Genomic DNA, 25033 nt, shown 5'->3' with positions numbered 1-25033 from the left:
TGGAGGACAAACAACTGTCAGCGATCATGTGGTTTACGACACTGTTTAAAGGGCATCATGATACAGTAAATTCACTGGAACATAAAATGAAGTGGGATGCACACGGAGATATAAGGACATAACCACGGGCCACGGTCACTGACGATCATTCTGGAGTTATTTCGGTCAAATATTATAATCTGTGTAGATTTCTTTTTGGCATTGGTTGCTTGAAAAAGTTTTTCTGAAAGAATTTGAGAAATGTCTAACATTCATTAGGCTGCCCTTCGCTTAAAGGCAAAAAAATTCGTACTGAAAACAGTATTAAATGCACACCCTTGAGAGAGACATTACATTTACATTTTGCTGATGCTTGTGCCTAAAGCAATTAAAAAAAAATACAAGCACAATGTCAGCCAGCATGAGAACAGCAGCAGCCAACAGCTAGACTCTCAAGCACTGTGGAGTTTTCTGACCATCAGTCTGCTGGAGTTCTGCGTATACCTACGGTTCATGTGGCACCCGAGTAGACGTAACCTTACGTATTCCAATCTCAGCTTCTCTGCATGTGACTGTTTCTTCCACTAGACAAAATAAAAGCAAGCAAAATAGCAATACCAGTAACTTCTGCTCACTTCTCTACAAATCTGGACCTGTACTCGAGAAGCCTGAGGCTCATACACAACCTTTTCCAATCGCAGTAAAAGCTTACAAACACGAAGCTCCTCCAACAGACCAACAATGTAACTCCTCACTATTACTTGTGCATCTATCAAGACTACAAGACAGCACTGATTTCTATTAATGTGTCTCTATAATTCTACAACTCTTTAGCTGAAGTATACTGAATGCCTTTTTTTTTTTAACAGAAGTAATTGAATTGCTTGCAAAGACATGGGATATTGAGGTCAAGGTCATCCCTAGCACTCTCTGGATTCTTAGTCATTTCTTTGTTAATTTTTACCAAACATCTATTTCCAGATATCTAGTCAGCCTTAATGAAAAGAAGGAAGACAATCTGAATCACTGAATCCTCTGAATCACTGCAGAAGCAGGCATTTTCCCTGAAAAAGGTCCTTGGATATACTATTATTCATGAATGCTTAAAAAATCTTTCTAAATCTAGTGGGAGAGATATTTTCTTTCCAGAAAAAAAGCCAATCCCATCTGCAGTAGTGAGGTAGCAGCAAGCCTCATCTGCCTCTCACCTGATACACAAAACACACACAAGAGAAAGAGTCAATAAGTAAATGTCCTTCAGTGACCTGGGATTTGCCTGGCTCTTTCTGACTGGTGTGTGTCATCTACCGTGTTTGTGCACTTTAGAGCCCAGAGAGTCGATCCATAATATCTGGAATGTCTTTGCTAATGTCAAAAGCAATCTTGTTTTTCAAGTCAGAGTAAAATGAAGATCCATTATAAACCACCAATAAAAACACATTCACTAGGGAACGCATTTAATGAAGAAACGCTCTAATGCTTCTCATTCCTGAAAGCTGTAAAAAGGTTTTTTTTTTTTTTAGTTTTGCTGTTAAAACATGATCCGCTTCAGTGTCCTTAGCTGAAAGAGACACATCACAGTCATAACCCTGGATTTTTTTATTTTGATTCTAACAGGACACAGGGGGCACGACTCGGGCTATCAGATTCTTTATTAATGCAGCGAAATGAAGACAGAAAATTACATCACACATCAGGATGTGAAAAGATCTGTGTTTTTTTGGTGAATTTTTAATAAGAGTCATATCCTTAATTGTGACATTATTGTGTGGACTGTACATATTTGACTGAAATAGAGCTATGAATTAGTAATGTGCACAGCCATGTTAGATATTAAGCTAATTTTACTGTATACAAACGGTTTTATATTTGTCCACTATACACCAATCAGGCATAACATTATGACCTAATATTGTGTTGGTCCCCCTTTTGTTGCCGAATCAGCCCTGACCCGTCATGCACTGTGTTTTCTGACACCTTTCTATTAGAACCAGTATTACCTTCTTCAGCCGTTTGAGCAACAGTAGCTCATCTGCTGGATCGGATCACACGGGCCAGCCTTTGCTCCCCAAGTGTATCAATGAGCCTTGGCTGCCCATGACCCTGTCACCGGTTCATCACTGTTCATTGCTTGGACCACTTTCATAGATACTGACCACTGCAGACCGGGAACACCCCATAAGAGCTGCAGTTTTGGAGATGCTCTGATCCAATCGTCTAGCCATTATAATTTGGCCCTTCTCTAACTCCTTACGCTTGCCCATTTTTCCTGCTTCTAACACATCAACTTTGAGGACAAAATGTTCACTTGCTCCCTAAAACCTACCCACTAACAGGTGACATGATGAGGAGATAATCAGTCTTATTCACTTCAACTCTTAGTGTTCATAATGTCATGCCTGATCAGTGTACATCCTGGGAAGCATTCAGACTTAAATTAAACACAGGAAGGAAGTTACCACTGAACTGAGCTGTATTCAGAGCAGCCACAGAAAGCCATGTCCCTGTTTAGTTCTGACTATAAAAATTAATTCCACAGACTGAAAGATTTATCCTGATATACATGTTTTGGTCAACAGACAAAAAAAATATACTATGGAATGCTATTCATGGTCATAATAACAAAATCATTCAAAAGCCTTATATTAATCTAATATTGATCTTTAAATTTTAAATTTTTTAATTTGGGTGTTTCGTTTTTTTTTTTTTAGCTCAGAGAGGACATGGTAGAGACAATACTTCTCTTGAACAGCGAATTCTTACACAAAGATCCATAGCAGATTTCTTAACACAAAATAGCAAACTGATGTAATACTTTTAGTTTATTTTGCAGACAAAATACAACATGCAGCTGCACATGCTGGTCAGCAGAAAGAGCTGTGTGTAAGCACTCGTTGAGAATAATTAATTTGACCCATATCAGCAGACTTAACGGTTGTATTTAACATAATTGTATTTTTAACATAATTGGATTTATGGACATGATGTCATTACATACGCAGAATCATAATACATGTAATTCTCCTCGCTGAGCCGGGTGTTTTACTGTATCACATGTCTATGTTGTGATCATTTCAGATTGTTTCTAATTGTTCTGGGGTTGTGCGAATAAGACATCACTAGAATACCCATAATACAATTCTCCTCAGCCTTAGCGTTACGAGCTCATGTCTATGGAACGAGTTGTGTTGTGGTTACAGTCAGTTTTGTGGTGAAGTGCATGTGACACTGTGTAACCCACAATGCAATTCTGCACACTGATTCGAGGAGGGTATTGTCATCACCCATAATGCAGTTCTCCTCACTGAGCTGATGGTTTTGATGTATGACATGGCTGCAGTAGTTTGGTGATTACACTCTGTTTATGGCCTGCTGGGTCTTGCTACTGATTTCTCAAATTGTGTGTATGCGGGAAATTTGATCAGGAATTTCATATGAGATTTATGTGGGAACAGCAAGAAAAGTAATCGCACACACCTCCTGAGAATTCTGAGCGATATGAGGTACGATCCGTGTCTGTGATTCAAGCGGTGCGGAACTGGTTAGGTGCTGAAGGTAGTGTCTCGATTTACCTGTTTGCGCTTCTGGACTCATTTTACATTAGTGTTTATTGGTAAACCTCACAGGATATTGCATGCGTAGGATCAGTTCTCAAATGGATTTCCTGATTCTCTGGATCAAGCCAAACACTTGCACAAGTAATTCATGTGTGTGTCACTGACAGTGTGGAAGTTGGTGAGGGGTCAACAATTTCCTGTTATTGTATACAAGGCCAAAATATAATTTTCTGGATATTTCCTGTAAAAACAAAAACGATGTGTATATGGCAGGTCTACTTCCTAAGATGTACGAGAGGATATGTAATAGGAGCATGTCCGGTGAACGACATCGGAGCTGTGACAACCGAGTTTTATTCCCTGTTCATTCTCTCTGTGCTGAAAACTGCATTTTTGGACCATGTACACTTTTTGGAACGCTGAGAAAAGTAACAAGATCCGTGTCCCAGTGCTTCTTGACGGTGGAGCAAAAACTAAAGGACAAATTAAGTGCTGAAAATGTGTCTAAAAATACAAAGAACATGAACTACTATATACAGAATTATAACAGGTAATATTACTAATCATAACCCTGTAACAAATTAATGTGGGTAAATTCCATACTGTTAAATTAAAACAAATTTCTAACAACTACACCATGGTTTTAGATTAATGATAAAGAATGTCTGAGGGAACCCAGCATTTAACTTTAACACTATGGCAGTAATTCAGCTCGTCATGTTTAGAGAAAGAACGGCTCTGTACGATGCTACAAACGTCATACACACAATGAAGTAGAGAGGCTCACACATCATGATACACAGCTGTTAGTCTACAAATGCTACTGGGGCATTACACTTCACTAAAGGAAACATTTACATTCACATTTATGGCATTAAGCAGACGCCCTTATCCAGAGCAACTTTATTTCTTTTATACAACTGAGCAACTGAGGGTTAAGGGTCTTGCTCAGGGGCCCAGCAGGGACAGCTTGGTGGACCTGGGATTCAAGCTCACAACCTTCTGATCAGTAGTGAACATTAATAGAGAAATTCTAAAACTATCAGGACATATTATGGGAGAATTTAATCTCAATCTCAGCCAAGACATTTAAATTGAGGAGAAGACGGATGCTTTAACATGACATCAATCCCAAACATACAGTCTCTCTTTTCTTTTTTCTCTAGTCCCATGCTGAAGAAGGATCCACTATTTGGCACAAATGTCTACATTTGGCACAATCGAGGGCATACTCATTGCATAACATTAATTTGTTTCATGTCCTCCTTGATCCAGACGAGCCATCGTTTCTTCAGTCTTCCTCATGGTCACTTTCCTTCCACACTTTCCTCGTGGGCTCAGGCGTGAGCCGTCCTGGTTATTGACTCTTCACCCCTTTGAATGACATGCCCATACCACCATAATCTCGCCTCCAGCATCTGATTGACGATCTGCACCAATCCCATCTGCTTCCTGATGTTGTTGTTCATTGTGCGGTCCCATCTGGTATGCCCAAGGCTCTGGCATCTGAGAACGAATCAGTGTCGCTGCTATTGATCAAGCCAAGGTACTTGACCATCCCAAACATACAGTCAAACTAACTCATAAAGAGCTCACATGACCCTAATCTTCTGACTTAAATTCTCTTCTAAATCTATGGAGGATTATGATATTTTGAGTGTTGGGAAATTGAAAATGATGTTTTCACAACAAAGTGGTTATAAATCTTATAAACACACACCTTTTTATATTTATATGTACAAAGTCAAAAGTCAATGTGCATATGCAAACACATACGTTGGAAGTATGTTAAATAACCTACAAAACTTTCCAAATACTCACTGTATAGTGGCTCTTGCAGATATATGCTTACCTGTATACGCCTCATTTAGCCAAAAAATACTATTTTGTACTTCCTTTCCAGCTGCCAATAACATACTCCTGTTGTGTCATTCGTCATTTGCAGGAGTTTGCTGATCCGGTTAGTTCATGCATAGACATCCTAATAGCCACCTGTGTAAATTCAGGACGAGGAGCAATTTTCTTCCTCCGTCTGTCTTGTCATGTTTGGCATTCATTGATTCCATGCCCATAATCTTACCACAGCTCTGCTGCTCCAATATGACAGCATTAATCCTGCGAACCCATTAACCACGGGATGATGGTGGAGTGAAGCCGCTGAGCACACAGGAAGGCAGACAGGTCATCAAGAGAGGACAGTCTTGTAGAAAATGTGCGGCCCCATAGGAAGCAGCCTCATTTAAACACAGTTACGGTGCCGGCGAGAGCTCTTTGCTGTCTTCATTAGAGTTATTTTCTATGTTTTATCAACTGAAGCTCCAGAGGTACTGAGCAGGAGAATGTTTTATCCGGCTCTGCACTGTTTGGTGGTTCAAAGGGAAATGAGGAACCAATTTTCATCCTCATTACTATGTTATTCACATGTGACCCAAAGCCTCTAGGGCCTTTACTTTACAAATATACTGCAGTGTTTCCTGTGCAGTCATTAATTCCCATTCGATAAAGGAAACATACAGGGGGACAAGCCGAGGATTACTTTTTACCAAACTGTGATTGATACCAAACTGGAAAAGATGAAAACCTTGTGTGTAAAGAAATGTTAAAAAAAAAACTGAAGAATGAAGAAAGAATGGGCTCTTGACTGTGATCTCATATTTTTGAATGTTTCCATCTTGAACAAAGAGGTTAAATGTTAAAATATGCACATATGACTATGACAATAGTCATCAAGAACAATGCAAATTATATCCTGCTAATTATGATCTATTACTGACGCAATTAGCCAAAGAACCCTCACCATCCCCTTAACCATGACCCCTACAGGGCTGTGGGTTTGATTCCCACCTCCAACTTGTATGTGCTTTGGGGGTTTCCTCCAGGTACTCAGATTTTCTTCCCTTAGTCCAAAGACATGTTGGTAGGCTGAGTGGCATCTCTAAATTGTCTGCAGTGTGCATGTGTGTATGTGAGATTCTGCCCTACAATAGATTGGCACCCCATCCAAGGTCCCTCACTTGTCCCAAGTACCCTGGGCTGGACTCTAGGCTCTCTGCAACCCTTTGTAGGTTAAGCGCTACAGGGAAAGGGTGGATGGATGATCATTTCTAGTCAAATCTTCTTGATAATCGCAGTGCTGGGGTATAACAATACAGTGTAAAGTATCAAGGCTCTCAATTCCATATGTCTGTTTATCAAACTTTCTTTCAGCCAGTCTGAATAATAAAGTTTCATCATTATATTATGTGAAGTATAATACAAATGTAAATGTAATTAAACCCACACTCCCTCTTTGTAAAAGTAGCTCTTATGAATAAGGAGATACCAAAAAAGAAAAAAAACAGGCTAAGCATTTCGTTCATGAGCTAACATGCTAGCATACTAATACATTAGCAAAGCATAGCAACGTGTGTGATCTTTTTACTTCTACTGCATTCAGACAGCCTTTTCTCACTGATAAAAAAAAAAATCACTGTAGTAATTGAGAGCTGCAGATATGAAACTCTAACTCAGTATTTCGGAGGATTCAAAAGCACATATGAGGTACAGACGGATGAGTGACTTTCACAGAACAACTTGCTAACTGCAGAAATTGAAATAAAAAGACAAATCCTGCACTTTAGAAATAACCACCTTAGCTAGAGAGCTAATGTTTAAATTGGCATGTTTAATTTTGCTTCATATTTAAGCAGTTTTTGCTTCGTTCTATGCTGCTACGAATCCGTACAGATCACTGTTCGAATGTAACAGTATGATTACGTTTCAATTAGCGTACTTTAATAACGTTTTAATCAAATGAAAATGGAAACCTAAGCGCACCACTTAACACTGCTTTTGTATAAGTCTTGTAGCTGTCTATGTAGTTTATGTGCCTGAAGTACACTAACCAGGCACGACAAGTGGAATCACGGAGCATACGCCCACTAGTAATCAACGCAGTGCATCTTGAGTTCAAAAAATAAAAAAAACATTGCTGCCTGTGTGTGTATGTGCTAAGAGTGTAGTCTTTACAGAGTAAGCAGGTTCACTTGCTATCATTTGCTTTGAATTATTTCTTAGCTTAGTTTCAAAAGCATTATCAAGTAGAATCAACACATTTTTATCCTTCCCTCTTCTGCTCCTGACCAAGTCTTAAGCACCCTCGCTGAAATAAGCTCCTGCAACTTTTCTCTCAGAAGGAGGATAATGGCATCCTCCCAGAGGAAATGATCCATCACACCTCGCTATGCTGCTATGCCAAGTGCAAGTCTCCCGACTGTGTGAGGTTTGCTGCCGCGTGGCCAAACACAAAATCTGTACTTGCTCTCTTAGCCTGCTAATAAAGTGTATCGCGTCGAAACGTGACAAAGCTAAGTAGGGTTGGTTCTGGATACCTGATGATATTTTGCCGCTGTATTGATGGAGTCCAGAAGAAGACTGAGCAAGGGTTTGTTGTTATACCTGTAGTGCTACTGACACTCAACATAGTGTAAAGATTGCCAAGATCTAAACACCCTGGAAAAGCAGGCATCATGAGTTTGACTTTGGATGATGACAGAGTCATCACGAGAGCAAAACTGCCTTAGATCAGTGGGTAAGAGTACTCTCACCCCTGTCAATCAATCACAGTTATCTGTGAGCCTATGACATGGCATGAGCAGCAGGTTGAAAAGATGGTGTGGATTCATGTGTCTAGGAGGAAACATGTATTCACCTTCAATCTTAAATGAGAGCCAGAGAGCATCGCTGGTGGATTATAGTAAAGCATCATGGCCCAAAACAATAGAACTTTCTACCTCTGTCTAGCTACTCTTTCCTTCTTTTAAAAACAACTCTTAATTAACTAAAAATATTTTTGGTTTTGGAACAAAATTAACATCAGTCATGGGTTTGGGTGCTGTAGCTATAAGCTTTAATCACAAAACACTTAAAGCTCAACCCTGAGTGTGAGTATACACAGGGTTTTAAGGTAACCACCAGGATCTTGTGGTAAGAAAAATGTTCGTTTTTAGCTAATTACGGTATTAAGGATTACATATATATTTTACTTTCTTTGTTCTTCGTAGTACATATATGTTACGTCCAGTAATTAAAGGGTGAATGAGGAAAAGTAACAAGTGGGAATTATTAATGACTCAAAGCTAGAAAGCTAATGGATTTATAATAATGGGTTTAAAAGCAACAAGGACAAACCGCCTACAAACAGCACCTAACATATTGCTGTTATCCGATCAAATACAGTGAGTCTCTGATAATTATCTGGAAATTACTCATGGAAACTAGTCATCCCACTTGAGCTGTTTTTATACCAGGTTTGTCCATTGTTGGATTTATTTATTTGATTGTTTTTGTTTCGTCAAATTCTTCACTTTGTGTACTCAGAATGAAATAAAAACGAGTGTAAATGATGAATCATATTGAACTGCATGTAGGAAAGCTAGTCTTTTATTTACGTCGTAAATTTTGACACACCACAGTTTGCCCTCAAACACTGTACTTCCATGTAAGGGAGCGAATAAAAGGTTAGCCTTCACAGCCAGACTGAAGTTATTCAAGATCTGAGTAAACAACTCGACTGAGTGGAGATAAATTAGAGGTGCATCTGCCTAACGATGCTGCAGAACAAAAAATATGCACTTGGGAAGCCCCATAAAACTTGCAATAAGTAAAATCAACTATCAGTAATAGATGGTCCGGTCGTTTTTGTGTTACAGAAAGCAATGATATTACATAAGGGCATAGAGACTGCGGGCTTAAGCTGTCTAAAGGCCAAAGTCTGATAAAAAAAAAAAAAAAAATCATTTTATAACCTCACCAGCAGGAAGTTGTGTGCACTCTTGATATCTGGGTTTATTTCTAGTACTCAAATAGACCTGATGTAGCAATTCAAAAGAAAACAAATTCATGTGTATTAATCTATAGGCACGTTAGATATAAATTCATGTTCTGCTAGAAAAGATGTTCTTTCTTTTTCCACATGAAAAAACCTGCATCAGCCTCTGCATGCAGTCCCAGACTGCTGTAAATCTAACAAATTGAGCCGAGATGCAAATCAGGTAGCAGCAGCTTCTACAAGTTTATTCAAGTTGGTAGAGCTGAAAAGACAAATGTCAGAATGGGAAACTTGACTGAAGCATTATAAATCTGCTCTCGCCATGTAACAAACTGAACCAGGATTCACTTGGATGAGAACCAAGAGCCCAGATTTTTACCAGACCCGAGTTCAGTTGCTTGGTGTAAGTGAGGATGGAGTTTCTAAACTTGTTAAAATGGATTAAATGAAAGGGAAAAAAATACTGTTAGGCTTTGCACCTGAGATGTCGGGAACGAAGGCACCCTCGCTGACAGAATCTAGCATTCTAATATTTGTGCAGCTGTCAATTTCTGACAATTTTTGGTAGAGCGATTTTGCTTTCTGTGTCCTCATTAAGGTCATATTCCATAATGTTTGGCAGTGTTCTAGTCAAAGCCATCTGGCATTCCCCTAAGCTTTTGCAAACGAACTCGCTCGTCTTATCTGAGCAGCCAAAATCCAACTTGCTATGCAGTCACGACATACTGTACATCTCGTAGTGCTGATTCTTCCAGCCGACTGGGAGTCGACTCACGGTTTTTACTCTCATGAACAGCTTCTGTTCTGAAGTGCATCTCTCCTTCCTTATAACATCTTGGGTCCCTCTTCCATTAGCAGAGAGGAAGATCAGAGCCAGAGAGGCAACAATGTGTTTGCTGGTGTTCCTTGTTTGATGGATTATAGTGATGCATCATGGCCCTGAAATGCTGGAACCTTCTCCCTCTGTCTAGTTACTCTTTCCTTCTTTATCCAGAAAACACAACTCTTTGCTTTCAGATCATTAATTAAATAAATGTCCTTGGTTTGGGAACAAAATGAACATCAGTCATGAGTTTCGGTGCTGTATATACAGGGTTTTACTGTAACCACCATGTTCTTGGGATAACAAAAAAGCTTCCTATTGTCTGGTTTAATACAGACGTATTAAGGATTACATGTATACCTTTTTAACATTCTTCTTCTTCGAATCGGAAAATATATGTCACGAAAAGATCTTGTCTAGCATTTACAAATAAACTATAGATGATTGGAAGTTACGTCCCCAGCCCCAAGCCCCTGGTAGATACCATGAAAAAAGTTATTTTATTTTGGATTAGATTTGTGGGCTTTCTTTTGAGTGTTTCAAAATTAAATTGCAGCAATTTTTATACTTTTTTAAAAGGGACCAAAAGTTAACAATTAAATGAAACTACCTTTAATTCTTGGTTTAAAATCATGTTCAGTCAATGACTGCATGAAGTTTAGAACTTACAGACATCACCAGACGCTGGGTTTCTCCCCTGGTGATGCTCTCCAGACCTTTATTATTCATTGTTTGAGGCGTTTTGCCTTCAGGAAGTGAAATACATTCTTAATTGGATTCTGGTCAGATGAATATTCCACTTTTTTCAAAGTAGGCTTCAGGCCATTGTCCATCTGCACTGTGGAGTGCCATCCAATGAGCTGTAAAGCATTTGTCTGAATCTGAGCAGATTATACAGCTCCATACACTTCAAAATGCATACTACTGCTTTACTCAGCAGTCACATCATCAATAAATACAATGGCAGGTATAAATATTCACACAATAATATGAGGTGTTCAGACACAATAGTCGTTTTCTTTTTTACGCCGATGAAGCCTTCTCGTGATCGTTGAAACAGATACATCTACTTCCTGGAGGCTGTCCTTGAGGAGTTTTTCAACCAGAACAAGAATTCTTCTGTCACTCACCACAGGTGGTTTCAGGCTTTTGGTGTTTTTAAGCTCACCAGCACACTCATTTTCTCTGTCGAGCTATACATCCCACTCCCGAGCTCCCAGGGTTCTGAGTTTCCAGTGTGAGAACTTCTTTCTTTCTGGACCTGCCTGATCCATCCTGACGCTCTACACCTGGCTGGAGTCTCGATGCTTGGTGGTACTCACTGCTGCTGTGGATAGATCTGCGTGGACAGCCTGTGACCCAGGGGACTGCTGTGGATAAAAGTACTTGGAGACTTATCACATCGTCTCTGAACTGCCGTTGCATCTGTCAGCTTTCAGTAGGAAGGAGTTACTGCTAAGTCTATAATGGACTCAGAAACTACACTGACCTATTAGTTACTGAAGAGCTCTTGGTTGCTGTTGTAGAAAGGACATTATCAACAAGTACATTATTTACTGTCCAGTGTCACCCAAATGAGGATGAGGTTCCCTTCTGAGCCTGGTTCCTCTCAAGGGTTCTTACTCATATCATCTCAGGGAGTTTTTCCTTGCCAGCATCGCCTCAGGCTTGCTCATTAGGGATATAAGTTAGGGATAAATAGTAACTTCTATCTTTTATCTATTTATTTGTAACTAACACACCTAGCCACAGAACAGCTAAGCAGAAAAGAGTTCATTACTTCATTTCAACTAAAATATACTGTAGCAGACAGCTAAAAAATAATCTATCCAAATATTTATGGACCTGACTGCACGCATTCTCACTTGATGTCAGCGAAGTTAGTTCAAAACACGTTCACAACTGTCAATCTTTCATGATTCATAGGTTGTCTGCTGTTTTACTGAGGAAAGAGAAGACAGTTTCGGCATGTTTTCGACTCAGCAGAGCACTCTATGTAAAATGCTTACGTGAAATATGACGTTAGCCAACATCAGATCTTAAAATTTAGTTATTTGTGTGTGTGTTAATAAAGTCAGGAGCTAAAGCATGAGGAGAGATAGAGAGAGAGAGAGAGAGAGAGAGAGAGAGAGATACGCTAATACATACGAGTCGCATGACACAGCACAACTCAAGCCCTAGTAGTGAAAACTCATTAGAAGTGTACGGGTGGCAAAGGCTCGCTGCTCACAGGCATATCAAATGGTGATACAGGGCATTTGTTACAATAGGTTGCATCATTACGGCCACGAAAATGCAACCCAATGTTATTGTAACTAATGAGTATTTTTATCCCCACTGATGACATGCATTGCTTAGCGAGAGGCAGTTCTCCCTGTGCCCGAGGTCTGGGTTCCAGTTGCATAACCACAGCTGCAGCTGATCTGTCATATTCACTGTATAGCTTTCTTCCACCATAATAAGTATTAGTGCCATTCTTGTCTTTGCTTATTTTATGAGGGATAGCAGATGGGAATAACAATAAAGCAAATAAATAAAAAAAATAATAAAAATAAAATCAGAAGCTGCTTTTGGCTACGGAAAAGTCCAATTTGATGGCTATCATCTGTTTTTTTTTAATGAATGAAGAGATTTGTGATCTCTTGGAGTGATCATTATTTATTTATTTATTTATTTAATTAAAGTTGAGTTTGCTTGCAAAAAATGAATATGATTTCAGAAATCACGTTGGAGATGACTTCAGCACACCAACACGTTAGAGTTCCTCTAATGATCTGTGTCTCATCACAGAAAATCAAATTTTTCCCAAAGTATATAAAACCTGACAACACTGATAGAAAAATGCTTGCAAATTGCTTGCATCAGGTCCTAATAGCTAAACCACCACAGTTTACCTTCTGCTGTCACAATCTCACAGCACCGAGAAAGAAAAAACAGTGCCCTGTAGCACTGTCGCTTTTCATCACTCTTCTCATTGCATCTAATCCCAGATATCAACAAACCCCACACGTTCATTCTAGGGATGGCCCTTCTGCATAATTTTATTATTCGGATATCCATCAGGGTTAATGAATGGATATTTGGTTAACTGCTAGGAGAAGAGGGAAAGCATATTTAATGAGGAGTAATCAGGTATAATTTTCCAGTGGAATTAAATGCTCCACCTATCAATTAAACCTTCTGTCAGGGACAGCACAAATGCTTATATCTGACAGGTGTTATATGTGGATGTAATAAAAAAAAAAAGGAAGAGGAAAAAGCGTTCAGAGACATGTCTTATAGGACATACAGTGAGAACGATAATAAGAAGCAGTATAATAATTTTTGTCACCTGCCAATTCTCTCTAAAGCTCTCCCTATCATACAACTAAACTACCAACCAAAGAAAGGCTTTTCACGCTGCACTTAACCCTGGGTTATCACCGTTTTAACCTTAAGGAAGGTTTCAAACTCGTAATGTAAACCCGGGGTTAAAACCGCTTTAAACCTGAGGTTCTGAACCCCTGCTCTGAAGCCTGCATCCTGCTGCTAAACGTGTACAGTGTGAAACCATGTGTTAGAATCTTATGGCTAGATTCTCCGCAACAAGACAAGAAACAAGCTGCTATTTAAAATCATCCGCATGCTGTATTTATCAAATCGTGACTGCTGACACAGCAAAAATGCAAATAAGAACATTAACCCAGGGATTAGTAACGTACCGTATGAAACATCAGATTACGAACAATCAGGATGAACTGTTATGCACAAAACCTGCACATAATTACATATACATACTTTATTTATGAGATTATTCATAACAGTCGTCCTGTATTCTTACATCTGTATTTCATCAGTAACTCTACCATTTCATATGCTGCATTTTTTTGTACTTTGTCTATTTATTTATTGTTACTTTGGTCAATTGTACAGCTAATGCCACTTTATTTAATTTGCTACTCTACTTCACACAGCAATTTGCATTTGATCTTACTGTATTTTAGTGTTTTTAGTTTTTAGCTTATTCTTTATTCAATTTAATTCTATTTCATACTATTCATTTTATTTTATTTATTTCATTAAATACCCCTACTGGCCCTATTTTATTTTGTATATATATATATATATATATATATATATATATATATATACACACACCTTCTAATTCCATGGTCTTTCCTGATGTTTATTTCTTTCTACATTGTAAAACAATGCTGAAGGCGGCCGAAATACACAATAATCTCGTTTGAACAGTTGATATTGAGATATGTCTGCTACTGATGCTCTGTAAAGCCTTCATAACGGCTCTAATCTGAGGTGCTGTTAATTGGTGATTTCTGAGGCTGGTAACTCTAAATGAACTTCTCCTCTGCAGCAGAGGTCAGTTTTGCTCTTGCTTTACTGGGATGGTCTTCATGTGAGCCAGTTTCATCATGGTGCTTGATGGGTTTTGCAAATGCACTTGACAATACTGTTCTTGAAAGAACTATTCCAGAACATCTGACCTTTGTGTCTTAAAATAACAACTGACTGTTTTTTGTTGTCGTTACATATGGATTACTTAAGTCCATGTGTGTTATTTCATAGTTTTGAAATCTCCAGTATTGTTCTAGAATGTAGAAAATAAATCCATAAACAAAAAACAATGAATTAAAAGGTGTGTCCAAACTTTTGACTGGTAGTATGCATATATATATATATATATATATATATATATATATTATATATATTATATATATATATATATATTGACCACTGCCCAATCTATTGAAGATGGATGTCACAAACCATCAAGCAAAGCTGAGCTGTTTGCTTTTTTGCAAAAAGAGTGGTATAAAGTTCCCCAACAGCAATGTGAAAAACTGGTGGAGAGCATGGAGCCAAAACACATGGAAATCGGGGTTATTCCACCAAATACTGATTTCTTAATGTTATTTAGCCAAAGCATTAACACAATTATTTGCATTTTGTTTTATTTGAGTTATTAAAGCTCTGCAAATACTGCATGATCTTGGGTTGATGTCATTTCCTTTAAATATACACTCTAACAATAGTTATATTTTGAATTTAGGAGAAATATTGTCAGCAGTTCACAAAAACATGAAACAAAACTGTTCATCTCACCAATACATGAACCTGTAAGAAAAAAACATAAGAAACTGATTATTTTGAAGTGGTCTCTTATTTTTTCCCAGAGCTGTATACTATTTACTTTATTAATATTAAGATGTAAAATAATACCTTTATTGTAAATTAAATAAAACTGAATTTTATTAAAAAAAATATTTTTTAATAAATTAAAATATAAAATTGAATTAAAAAATGTATTTATTAGTAAAATTACCTTTATTTTAAAATTAATAATAATATTTCATATTATTTTTATAATACAGACAGTCATTAAAAGCATGCATGGATGTATATGTGACCATTAAAATCTGAATTTTTACTTTGTTAATGCCGTGTAAAGTATGAGCAGTGCGAATGAAAACAAAACAAAAAAAAATATTTTGGAATACCATCACCCAGGCTTAAATATTTTAAGTGTGAAAAGCCCTAAAGAGGAAAGAATAACATGTGCTCTGTTTCAAAGTCTACCTAAAATACAGAATCCCTTGTTTGTTGCTTGTTATCTAAAATGTTCTAAATATAACAGCAAATGAATCTAAATCTTATTTTCAACTGGAAGCTCTAAAGTTCCTTTAAATAATTTAGTTGAATGGGCCTCGGTGAAATGTCTGTTCACTCTAAATACAGTCGGCGCCTGTATTTTAAAACATTTAAGGCATTTTCAGCAGGCTCGAACCATCAAGCAGTCTGCTGTGAGCATTGAGTCAGGAAAACAACCATCATAAATGTTTAGTTATAATATTACAGACAAGTGGAAGAAGCACAGACACAAAGGCATCAGTGGGAAGTGAAAGAGTTTCGCAATAATGTAAAAGAGCATAAAGGCATATCTGTAAAACCTAACCTGCATTTAACATCTTATTGATTTCATCATTTCGAAACAGGAGTGTGCAAATTTCTGAATACTTTTTCTTTACTCCCCTGTGCAAAACTGTTTACTCCAAAATCGTTCACATGATTAGTTTTCATAATTGTGTTCTTAATTTTTTTTACTGCGCAAATGACCACACAGACAACTTGAACTGTTTCCTCGTCAGCTTCCATTCAGTTATGTATTGTTTGTGTTTACATGAGACAGTCTGGGCATCAGACGCGCTCTGTCTCCAGGTGATTGTGCAGTTTTGTGCATTGGGTTTCTCCCTGTTGTGCAGTGATCCACTACTAAATTAATTTTGCCAAATATTACAGATTTTGTTTTTTGTTTTGTTTTTTATTGTAAAACGAGTGCTGTAATTTAAAGAGTTCAGGTCATGTTGTCTATACACAATACAGAGCTATTATTCTTGCAACTGAAGAAATAGGGGAAAAAGGCAAATTGGCTATCACTCACTATTTACTGACTTATTTTATAAGGAACAATATGTGCATTACTAGCTATCTATGTTTCCTAGCAGACATTTATTCCTTATTGATTTGCTGTACACATGAAAAACTGACACATGATAAACACAAACTATGTGTAATGCGTCACTTGCAGCTTTTGAGTGAGACGACACATGTATCAATCCATCCATTCGTCCATCCAACCATCCATCCATCCATCCATCCATCAATCCATCAATCCATCCATACATCCATCAATCCATTCATTCATCCATACATCCATCAATCCATCTATTTATCCATCCAACCATCCATCAATCCATCCATTCATCCATCAATCCATCCATCCATCAATCCATCCATTCACCCATCTATCCATCCATCCATTCATTCATCCATATATTCATCCATCCATCTATTTATCCATCCAACCATCCATCAATCCATCCATTCATTCATCAATCCATCCATCCATCCATCCATCCATTCATTCATTCATTCATCCATCCATCCATCCATCCATCCAACCATCCAACCATCCATCAATCCATCCATTCACCCATCCATCCATCAATCCATTCATTCATCCATCCATATATTCATCCATCCATTCATCATCACACAGGAAGAATACTTTTGAACAACATCGATGAGAATTAAAAAAAATATACATAAGGTCAAGATCAAAACTAGAACTAAACAACAGCATTAATGCTAATCAACAGTCTGGCCAAACCATGACAAAGCTTAGAACCATTAAAAATAATTGGGGAATTTTTTTCAGTCAACCAAACGGAACCAACTTATAAGCCAGCTTTGATCCTCTGACAAATATAAATAAATGTATTAAAAAAAAACACAGTGGTCTGTAAATATTAATTTCCTCCTAAGGCATGTGAAGATGAGGCATTTCATCTGAACTGAACAGCTAGACTTATTTGTCTTCAAATGAATTTGGGTAGACATGCTGTCACAAATACTGAACTTTTGTGTAAACACTCATACAAACAATTTACACAAAAAGTCTGTTCGTACCCGGCTTGATAAATGAAGCCCACAGTCTTCTGAAAACTTTAACTTCTGTAGACTCGCTGCACTACAGGTGCATGAGGTCATGTGGTACAATGTCTATGGTGCATAGACATAGCAAGGGGAACAGTGCAAACGCTGCAGAATCAATGGTGTTCTTTAGCAATGCAATTTTTATTGCTACAGCAAGCAAGACACCTGAAAAGTAAGAGTCTATAATTGTACTTATACTGCAACCGTAGGCTAGGAAAAGCAGGCGAGATAATATTAACGCCTTCCCTTCTAAATACATTTTAATTTCGGCTTTAAGCGAAATATTCCACACCAACATTTACCGAGGTGATATTTCAAGCGTTTTAAAAATTGGACTGATGAACAAATGCGTATCAAGTCTTTTACTGTTTATGTGAAACTCTACTACAAATCATCTTTGTAGGGTGCATGCCCCCAGATTCCCGTGAGAAGGTTCAGTATTCAGCCACCAGGGTTTGTGATATTCCAGAGGGAGTCAGTGAAGAGGCTTTAGCATCTCCGGTGAAATGGGTCGTACCGAGGAGAATGCTGACACTAAATCTCTTCTTGATTCTCCTCTCAGTATAGAAAGCAGAGCAGCTTTTAGACTAATTAGAATCTACAGAGGATCCACAGCGCTTTGGACACACACACACACACACACAGTATGCTTCTGTCATATCTCCTTTTCAATGGATGCTAATTAAGAGTTTCCAGACGCGAAGATACCCCGCCACCCTTGTTGTTCGGTCTCACAATTCCTACAAAACGAGCTGTTTGATTGGCTTATCACACTGTAGTTATGACGGATATTTTATTCCTGTCGTTAAAAAGGCCCCTGGTCATATTACCTGATACGCTTCTTCACTTCATTTTAAACTCTCGCCTTAAGCTGCCAGTAATTACAGACTGGTGCATAAAACATTCCCACAGCTGCCATTAGCATGCCAGTGAACAGTTTGTCCTATTTATTTAGTTACTACGAGGCTCCAGGCCTTTCCTGAGTCATTACCTCACTGTCCCATTCTAGTGCTACAAAATAACGGAGTTGATTAAACAGACTCACAAAACACACAAAAGCTTTTGCTACAAAGTAGTGTTAAGAGCTAGCAGCTTTAGTACAAAACAGTATCTGCTTAGAAATTAGAATTTTTAAAGAATACAAGGTCAGAGGATGTACATAGTAAATTAATTATTGCCTTTGCTCATAGCAATGCAGCACAAGAAAACGACACAATATTTCATCTCACTATTAAACACATACAATGCAACAGTTAAAGCACCTACCCAGTCCAGGAGGCACCTCTGGGCACGGAGGAATAGGCTTGGGGGTTGTGTGTGTGCGGTTGAGCTCAGGCTTGCCGCTGGGTGGCAGCTGTTCTGAGGCAGGTACATAGCTGGCGAAAGTGGCATTGGGCCTGGCGCCAGAGTAGTTGTAGTAAGAATGGTGCGGCCAGCGTGAAGCGTTGGCTCCGCGGCCGTTGTTGAAGCGGCTGAAGATGTCAAAGCGCTGACTGTAGACGTCGAAGTACAGGATCATCATGATGAGGAAGTGCACGAGGCAGAGCAGCAGCACAGCCTTGCAGACCCGCTCCAGAGTGCGGCCCAGCATCAGCCGGCTCATTGTCGAGGGCACGCGGCGCCCGCCGCTACAGGCATCCGCTCAGCAGCTCCACCTGCCTCGCTCCACACTGCCTCGCCTCACCTCACCTCTGGGCAGCAACACAGACAAATTACCTGCAGGAGAGAAGATAAGCACAAAAGTGCCTGGGGGTTGAGACGAAAATGACAAGTTGATGATCTGGAATAATAATTTCATGAACTCTGCCTGAGTGAAGCATTGTGCTGAAGCTTGCACACAAAAACGTCTACAAAAAAAAAGGGTGTATTTGCGTGTTGTAAAATCTGCTAATTGCCAGCGCTACTTAAAATCCTCTCAATGGCTGTTCAGATAACTAGCTAACTTTGAACAACTGGATTTTTGCCAGCTTAGTCATGCATTTCATCGATTTTTAACTGACACGTGGGCTACAACAAGCTTTCATTATGTCAACACTTTCTTGCAGTCATTAATTTGACAGCCATGATTTACCATGGAGCTCGCTTGAATTATTACACATCTGAACTCCACGGGAGATGAAATTATTAATGTCTGTCTCTCATTTGCATCTTCCTGGCACTGTACTGCGAACAAAAGACAGAAAGCACTTTCTGAATCAAATGCACCACACACCGCAAACAAACGCGCTCCTGTGTTGATTCCAGATGAAGTTATTTTCACACCAATTGCAAGAAAATGACTTTCTGTAGTCGTGATCTCCCAGGCCTGGGATCAACAAGAGTGGCCACCGAAGCCTCACTGCAAGCCATTTCGGCACTGATGGCTTTTTCCAATCAAGCAGAACTGGGGGAAGAGGAGGGAAGCAAACAAAAGTCCAGGAGGTCTGCAGCCAATTTATCTCGCTCCTCTCCTCTCTTCTGAAGTGATCAGTGGTGAAAAACATTGGAGGAAAAGTCTCCTTATTTCACATTTGGCTGCCTGGTGGGAACTCCCAGGTAGCAAGCTCTCAGTCTGGCCACTCTTTTCGAGAGTCTTACAGCATGCGAGGGTGGTCACTGCTCACACATATGCTCACACATGCAAAGACTGTCCTCAATGTGCCTATTTTCTCTGTAGCAGGTAGAGGAAATCATAGCCCTTGTACAGAACTTGTACTGAGCTCCATCTGGGAACATTGTATATCTGCAGAAACAGTAACTGGCTTTCACAAGCTCCCTCCTCTGCCCTACTTTTTAGCTCCATAATGAATCACAGTCAAAAGACAATGAAGCACCAAACTTCATTCTGAGATCGCTTCAGGCTTTTTAAAATGCAGAACGCCTGGGCAACAATCATCCATCCCCGGTGGTGTTCTAGACTGGACGGACAGGAGGAAACAGATCGAGCCCTCCAATTATAGCAGTAGGAAGCCTGCACTGTGGCCCAGGACTATATATAATATCATAATGCAGTCTTTTATTTAATGATTCCCCCTTGGGAAAACTTCAGATACTGTTTGGGCTTTCGGCTCATTCGGGAGCATCAATAAAATGATTTCATAATGCAGTGCCAAAGTCTGTGTTTTTTGATCAATATCGTATGAACTAGTGATGAATGTGTGAACAAGCTGAACATGGAAAGCGAAACAGAGAGAGAGAGAGAGAGAGAGAGAGAGTACCTCAAATGTTTTTTTTTCGCTTGTTTGAGACCTCAATACTAATGCTGGTAAAATATTCATCAAAAAAACTGCAGGGACCTTGCAGAAAAGTCTCCTGGCAATATTCTGAGCTGTTTGTACTTCTTGCTGTTCCTACCAGAAAGAGAACTTTAAAAATTAAAGCTGGCTGCACAACTGTAGTAAGCACATCTGCACTGCAACTCAGAGAAAGGGTTTATGGGTAGGTGTAGCACACCTACCAGACCAACAGCTTGTTATGGGTATCTGTGGCACTGTGCATCAAGCAACCTTCAGGCGAACACTGATTGGATGACGTGGAGGGGTGTATCTAGAAACATGACATTCTGAAACCTCTTCCATTGGTTTTCTTTATCAAAGGTCTCAGAGAAATATTGGCAATATAATTCTTTAATCTGACTGCAATCATGACGTGGCTGTGATGCTGTGCTATAACCAGCGTCTGGAAAGTACAGCGAGATAAGAGAGAGAGAGAGAGAGAGAGACAGAGAAGTGCAGCTGTAGCTTCTCTCATCACTATGCACGAGAGTTATATACCGTAGTTGCAGCAAGAATACACAGGCTGGGGCAGTCACTTTACGTTCAATGGTGGTAAAAGCCCCAATTTCAGCCAGAAATATATTCCCTAAACTGTTACACCACCATCACCAGCCTGAACTGATTCTTAACCCAAACTAGAGCTCCAAAGTCGGCTAAAATGCCTGATTCTGCAGCTTCATTCTCTGCACTGTAGATCGCAGCTGCATGGAGTCAGGGTCATTCACAAGCAACCGAGGAGCCCATTTTTACTCTTATAACATGGTTGTGTAACCAAATAACTGATATAATTAATAGTCAGTCAGAATTGCTATCTACATTGCTGTTGCCAAATTCTGATCCTACCATCTACATGAAATCAAAATTCATTAGAGGAGGAGAAGTATTTCCAAACATCAGCCATCCAGTTACCTTCCAATCACTAGCCATTCAGTTACCTTCCAATCACTAGCCATTCAGTTACCTTCCAATAACTAGCCATCCAGTTACCTAACCAATCACTAGCCATCCAGTTACCTTCCAATCACTAGCCATCCAGTTACCTTCCAATAACTAGCCATCCAGTTACCTAACCAATCACTAGCCATCCAGTTACCTTCCAATCACTAGCCATCCAGCTACCTACCAATCACTAGCCATCCAGTTACCTTCCAATCATTAGCCATACAGTTACCTGAACCTGTCCCACTGTAGCCTCACATTCCTGTGTAACCCACTGTAGCTCATCCGCCTTAGGTTTTAACCTGTTGTCTATTCTGAGTTGCTTTTCTGCACAACACAGATAGAAACAGTGATTATTTGAGTTACTCTAGCCTTTCTGTCAGCTGGAGCCATTTTCTTGCCATTCTTTTTTGACCTCTCTTCTTAACAAGGTGTCTCTAGCAGCAGAACTGCTGCTAACAGGAGGTTTTTTTTTTTATTTCAACTGAATAAAAATCCCAGAAGATTATCAGTTTCTGAAATAGTCCGGCACCAACAATCATATGTTTCTCCCGTTCTGACGTGAACATTAACTGAAGCACAACATCTGTACTACATTGTTTTATTCATTGTGCTGCTGCTAAACATATTCCTAATACAGTGCCTGATGTATATATATTTTAATTCTGTATATTGTATATTTGGCCCACACAGAAATTTGTTATTCAGTCCAATATCTAAGAAATGAATTTATTTTTTTTATGCTACACAAAAAAGTGTTATTTTGTTACATCAGACACGCAGCTCAGAGACTTGAGACTTGACTCAGACTTGAGTGAACATCTTTTGTATAAGGTAGCTCCCAAAAATAAAATCCAGTGCAAGGAAGACCAACAGGCTACGGCTAAAACACGCGGGCACAAAACTGAGACGTTATTGACGTGGGCAGCATTAATCAGCAGAGGCTCTCTGTAGTATTGGCAAAGACATTAGCTGATATAACGGCGATGGTACGCTTAATAAGTCGCGTCAAGCAAAACAACAGGTGGAATTTAGATGTCTTTCAGGTGGAATTTAGGTATCGTTCACAGATAAACATCTGTGTGAGCAGGAGGCCTGTCTTGCTGTCTTGCAGAAAGCCAGATTGCTGGATGAAATCAATCAAGTCTCTTACTGCATGCAATCATTAGTTCCAGTGTATTTCCCTCACGCTCGTTTCTAAAATCTGACAGCAGACCGTCTACATGGACTTATTATAAGTAAAGAATGTAGAAAATATTTAGCTATATTTTAACATCATGGTGTACTTTTAAGAATTGACTGCAACACAACAGGAATAATGCACAACATGGAGGAAAATGGTCAATGACGGGGTGGTGTGGACAACTGATGTTTACCTTCCAAACCTGTTTATTTCATACATACACTAGCTGAGTATGACTGCTCACCTTGCTTCATAAATAAACATGGCGGACAAATCATAAATTATTTAGCTAGATCCCCAAGCAAGTAAAAGCTACAGCGTTAAAGCAGAGAATATTATATGACGGATTTGCTCTGAGGTTTATTTTATTCGATTTTGTCAGTGTTTACCTTTACATACCAGAATGATCCTGATTCATCTGTTGCAAGCTAATTAATCAGCTAGTAACAATGACACAAGCAGGTTACGCCTCAGCTGATGTGTGTGGATTTGCATAGCCTGCATATTTCAGCATTCACTGTAGTTACAGCACTTAGGTGCGTCACACCGCCGTGAAGCAGATTTGCAGAGAGAAAAAAAACTGAAACGAAATAAAATGAGGAAGTGAACATGGAGAGGAAATACAGAGGAAAGCCCAGGAGTCTCTAAACAAGCTGACTTGAATACAAAGCCCATCATTCTTCACAGTCTCACCTGCTCATATTTATTTTATAGGAAGAAGACTTCCAATACTTCTCATTCACAGCTCCATAATTCAAGGGCTTCGTTTCAGTCCAGAGGGCTGGATATATCCTGGAGGCATTTTCTCACTCCAATCTCTTTTCCAGACCAAAAAAGTCCCACAGCCAACCCCTTAGGGTCTCCTCCCAAATAGCTGAAAACAGCTTGTTTCGACAGCATTCTTACAATCACCTTCTACATAAATGCTGGAAAATATTTCACACCTCATTTAAAACTGCCTGGGCTTTTTTTTTCTGCACAGTTCCCAACATCATGTTATTGATTTATTTCTAAAGCGAACTTAGATATCTATCTACCTGTACCTGTTCTCTAACACGAGCATTTCACATGAGCTGCCTATCATGTTACAGCTAGATATATCTGTACCAATGATGTCTTTGCAAACGCGTGAACAAAACTTCGTCAAAGATTATGGGAGACAGATTGCTTATGCTTCTGAATGCAAATCCTTATACATGGAACAGAATTAAGTGAAAGTAGGATGAATGTGTAGGCTGTTATTTAGGGAACATTTGGAAAACATGTCTTTTTTTTCCCCAGGAAGCCATACTAGCCTCAGCATCTGTGTTTATAACATCTACAATATGTTGCCAGTCCCCACTTTAAGAAGACATGACAGCCCAATGCTCCATTATCAATTTCCCAAAGCATCGCATCCTCAGCAAGAATACTGTTCCACAGTAACTACAGCCATGGCACTGAACATCCAATCAAGCTCTGGCTGCTTCTCCACAAGCGAGTGAAAGCATCCTTAGCAGTGTGCTACGTTTGTATGAAACATATTTAAGGCTCTATTGTTTGCTGAGCGAAGATTTGAAACATTAATGAAGGGGGTTGGTTTGATTTCCCTCAGATGCTCTTCAGACCCAGCCCGCTTCGTTACGGAGTGTGGTTTGAGGCTTATCATTGGAGCTTATCAAGGTTACTTGGCTTAAATTACTCATGTCAGACTACAAGAGGCACGCGATATCTAGCGCTATATTTAAAGAGACAGATAATTGGTATCTAAGAGAGAGGGACAATAAGGGTTGTGTAAGTAACAGAAGCGCATGTGGTAATTTAGCAGTCAATTGAAATAAACAAGCCTGTAATGTTCGTGCTGCCCTTCATCGTACCGTCGCTGACTGTGTCAATAAGGTGTGTACGTCCACAGATGCATGGCACAGTACAGGAGGAGTAGCGCTGCGAGGAATTAATTACATCGGTACACGCTTTAAACAGCATTAAAGATAGCATTAAAAGTTTTACAATATT

At 39.2% G+C, this 25033-nt stretch overlaps 1 protein-coding gene across 7 annotated transcripts in view; it reads right to left on the bottom strand.

The window, feature by feature from the left end:
- Positions 1-25033, bottom strand: part of b4galt2 (UDP-Gal:betaGlcNAc beta 1,4- galactosyltransferase, polypeptide 2) — a 132912-nt gene that overhangs the window by 93893 nt on the left and 13986 nt on the right. For all 7 annotated transcript variants that reach the window (XM_058394368.1, XM_058394369.1, XM_058394365.1 and 4 more), the window contains one exon: positions 18929-19378. In XM_058394368.1, coding sequence (XP_058250351.1) covers positions 18929-19265 — 337 coding nt within the window. In that variant the 5' untranslated portion in view covers positions 19266-19378. The remainder of the gene's footprint in view (positions 1-18928; positions 19379-25033) is intronic.

The sequence above is a fragment of the Hemibagrus wyckioides genome, linkage group LG07 (assembly GCF_019097595.1).
Source record: "Hemibagrus wyckioides isolate EC202008001 linkage group LG07, SWU_Hwy_1.0, whole genome shotgun sequence".
Taxonomy (NCBI): Eukaryota; Metazoa; Chordata; class Actinopteri; order Siluriformes; family Bagridae; genus Hemibagrus; species Hemibagrus wyckioides.
Note: the sequence above shows the minus strand (reverse complement) of the source record. Positions and strands in the feature narration are given on the sequence as shown.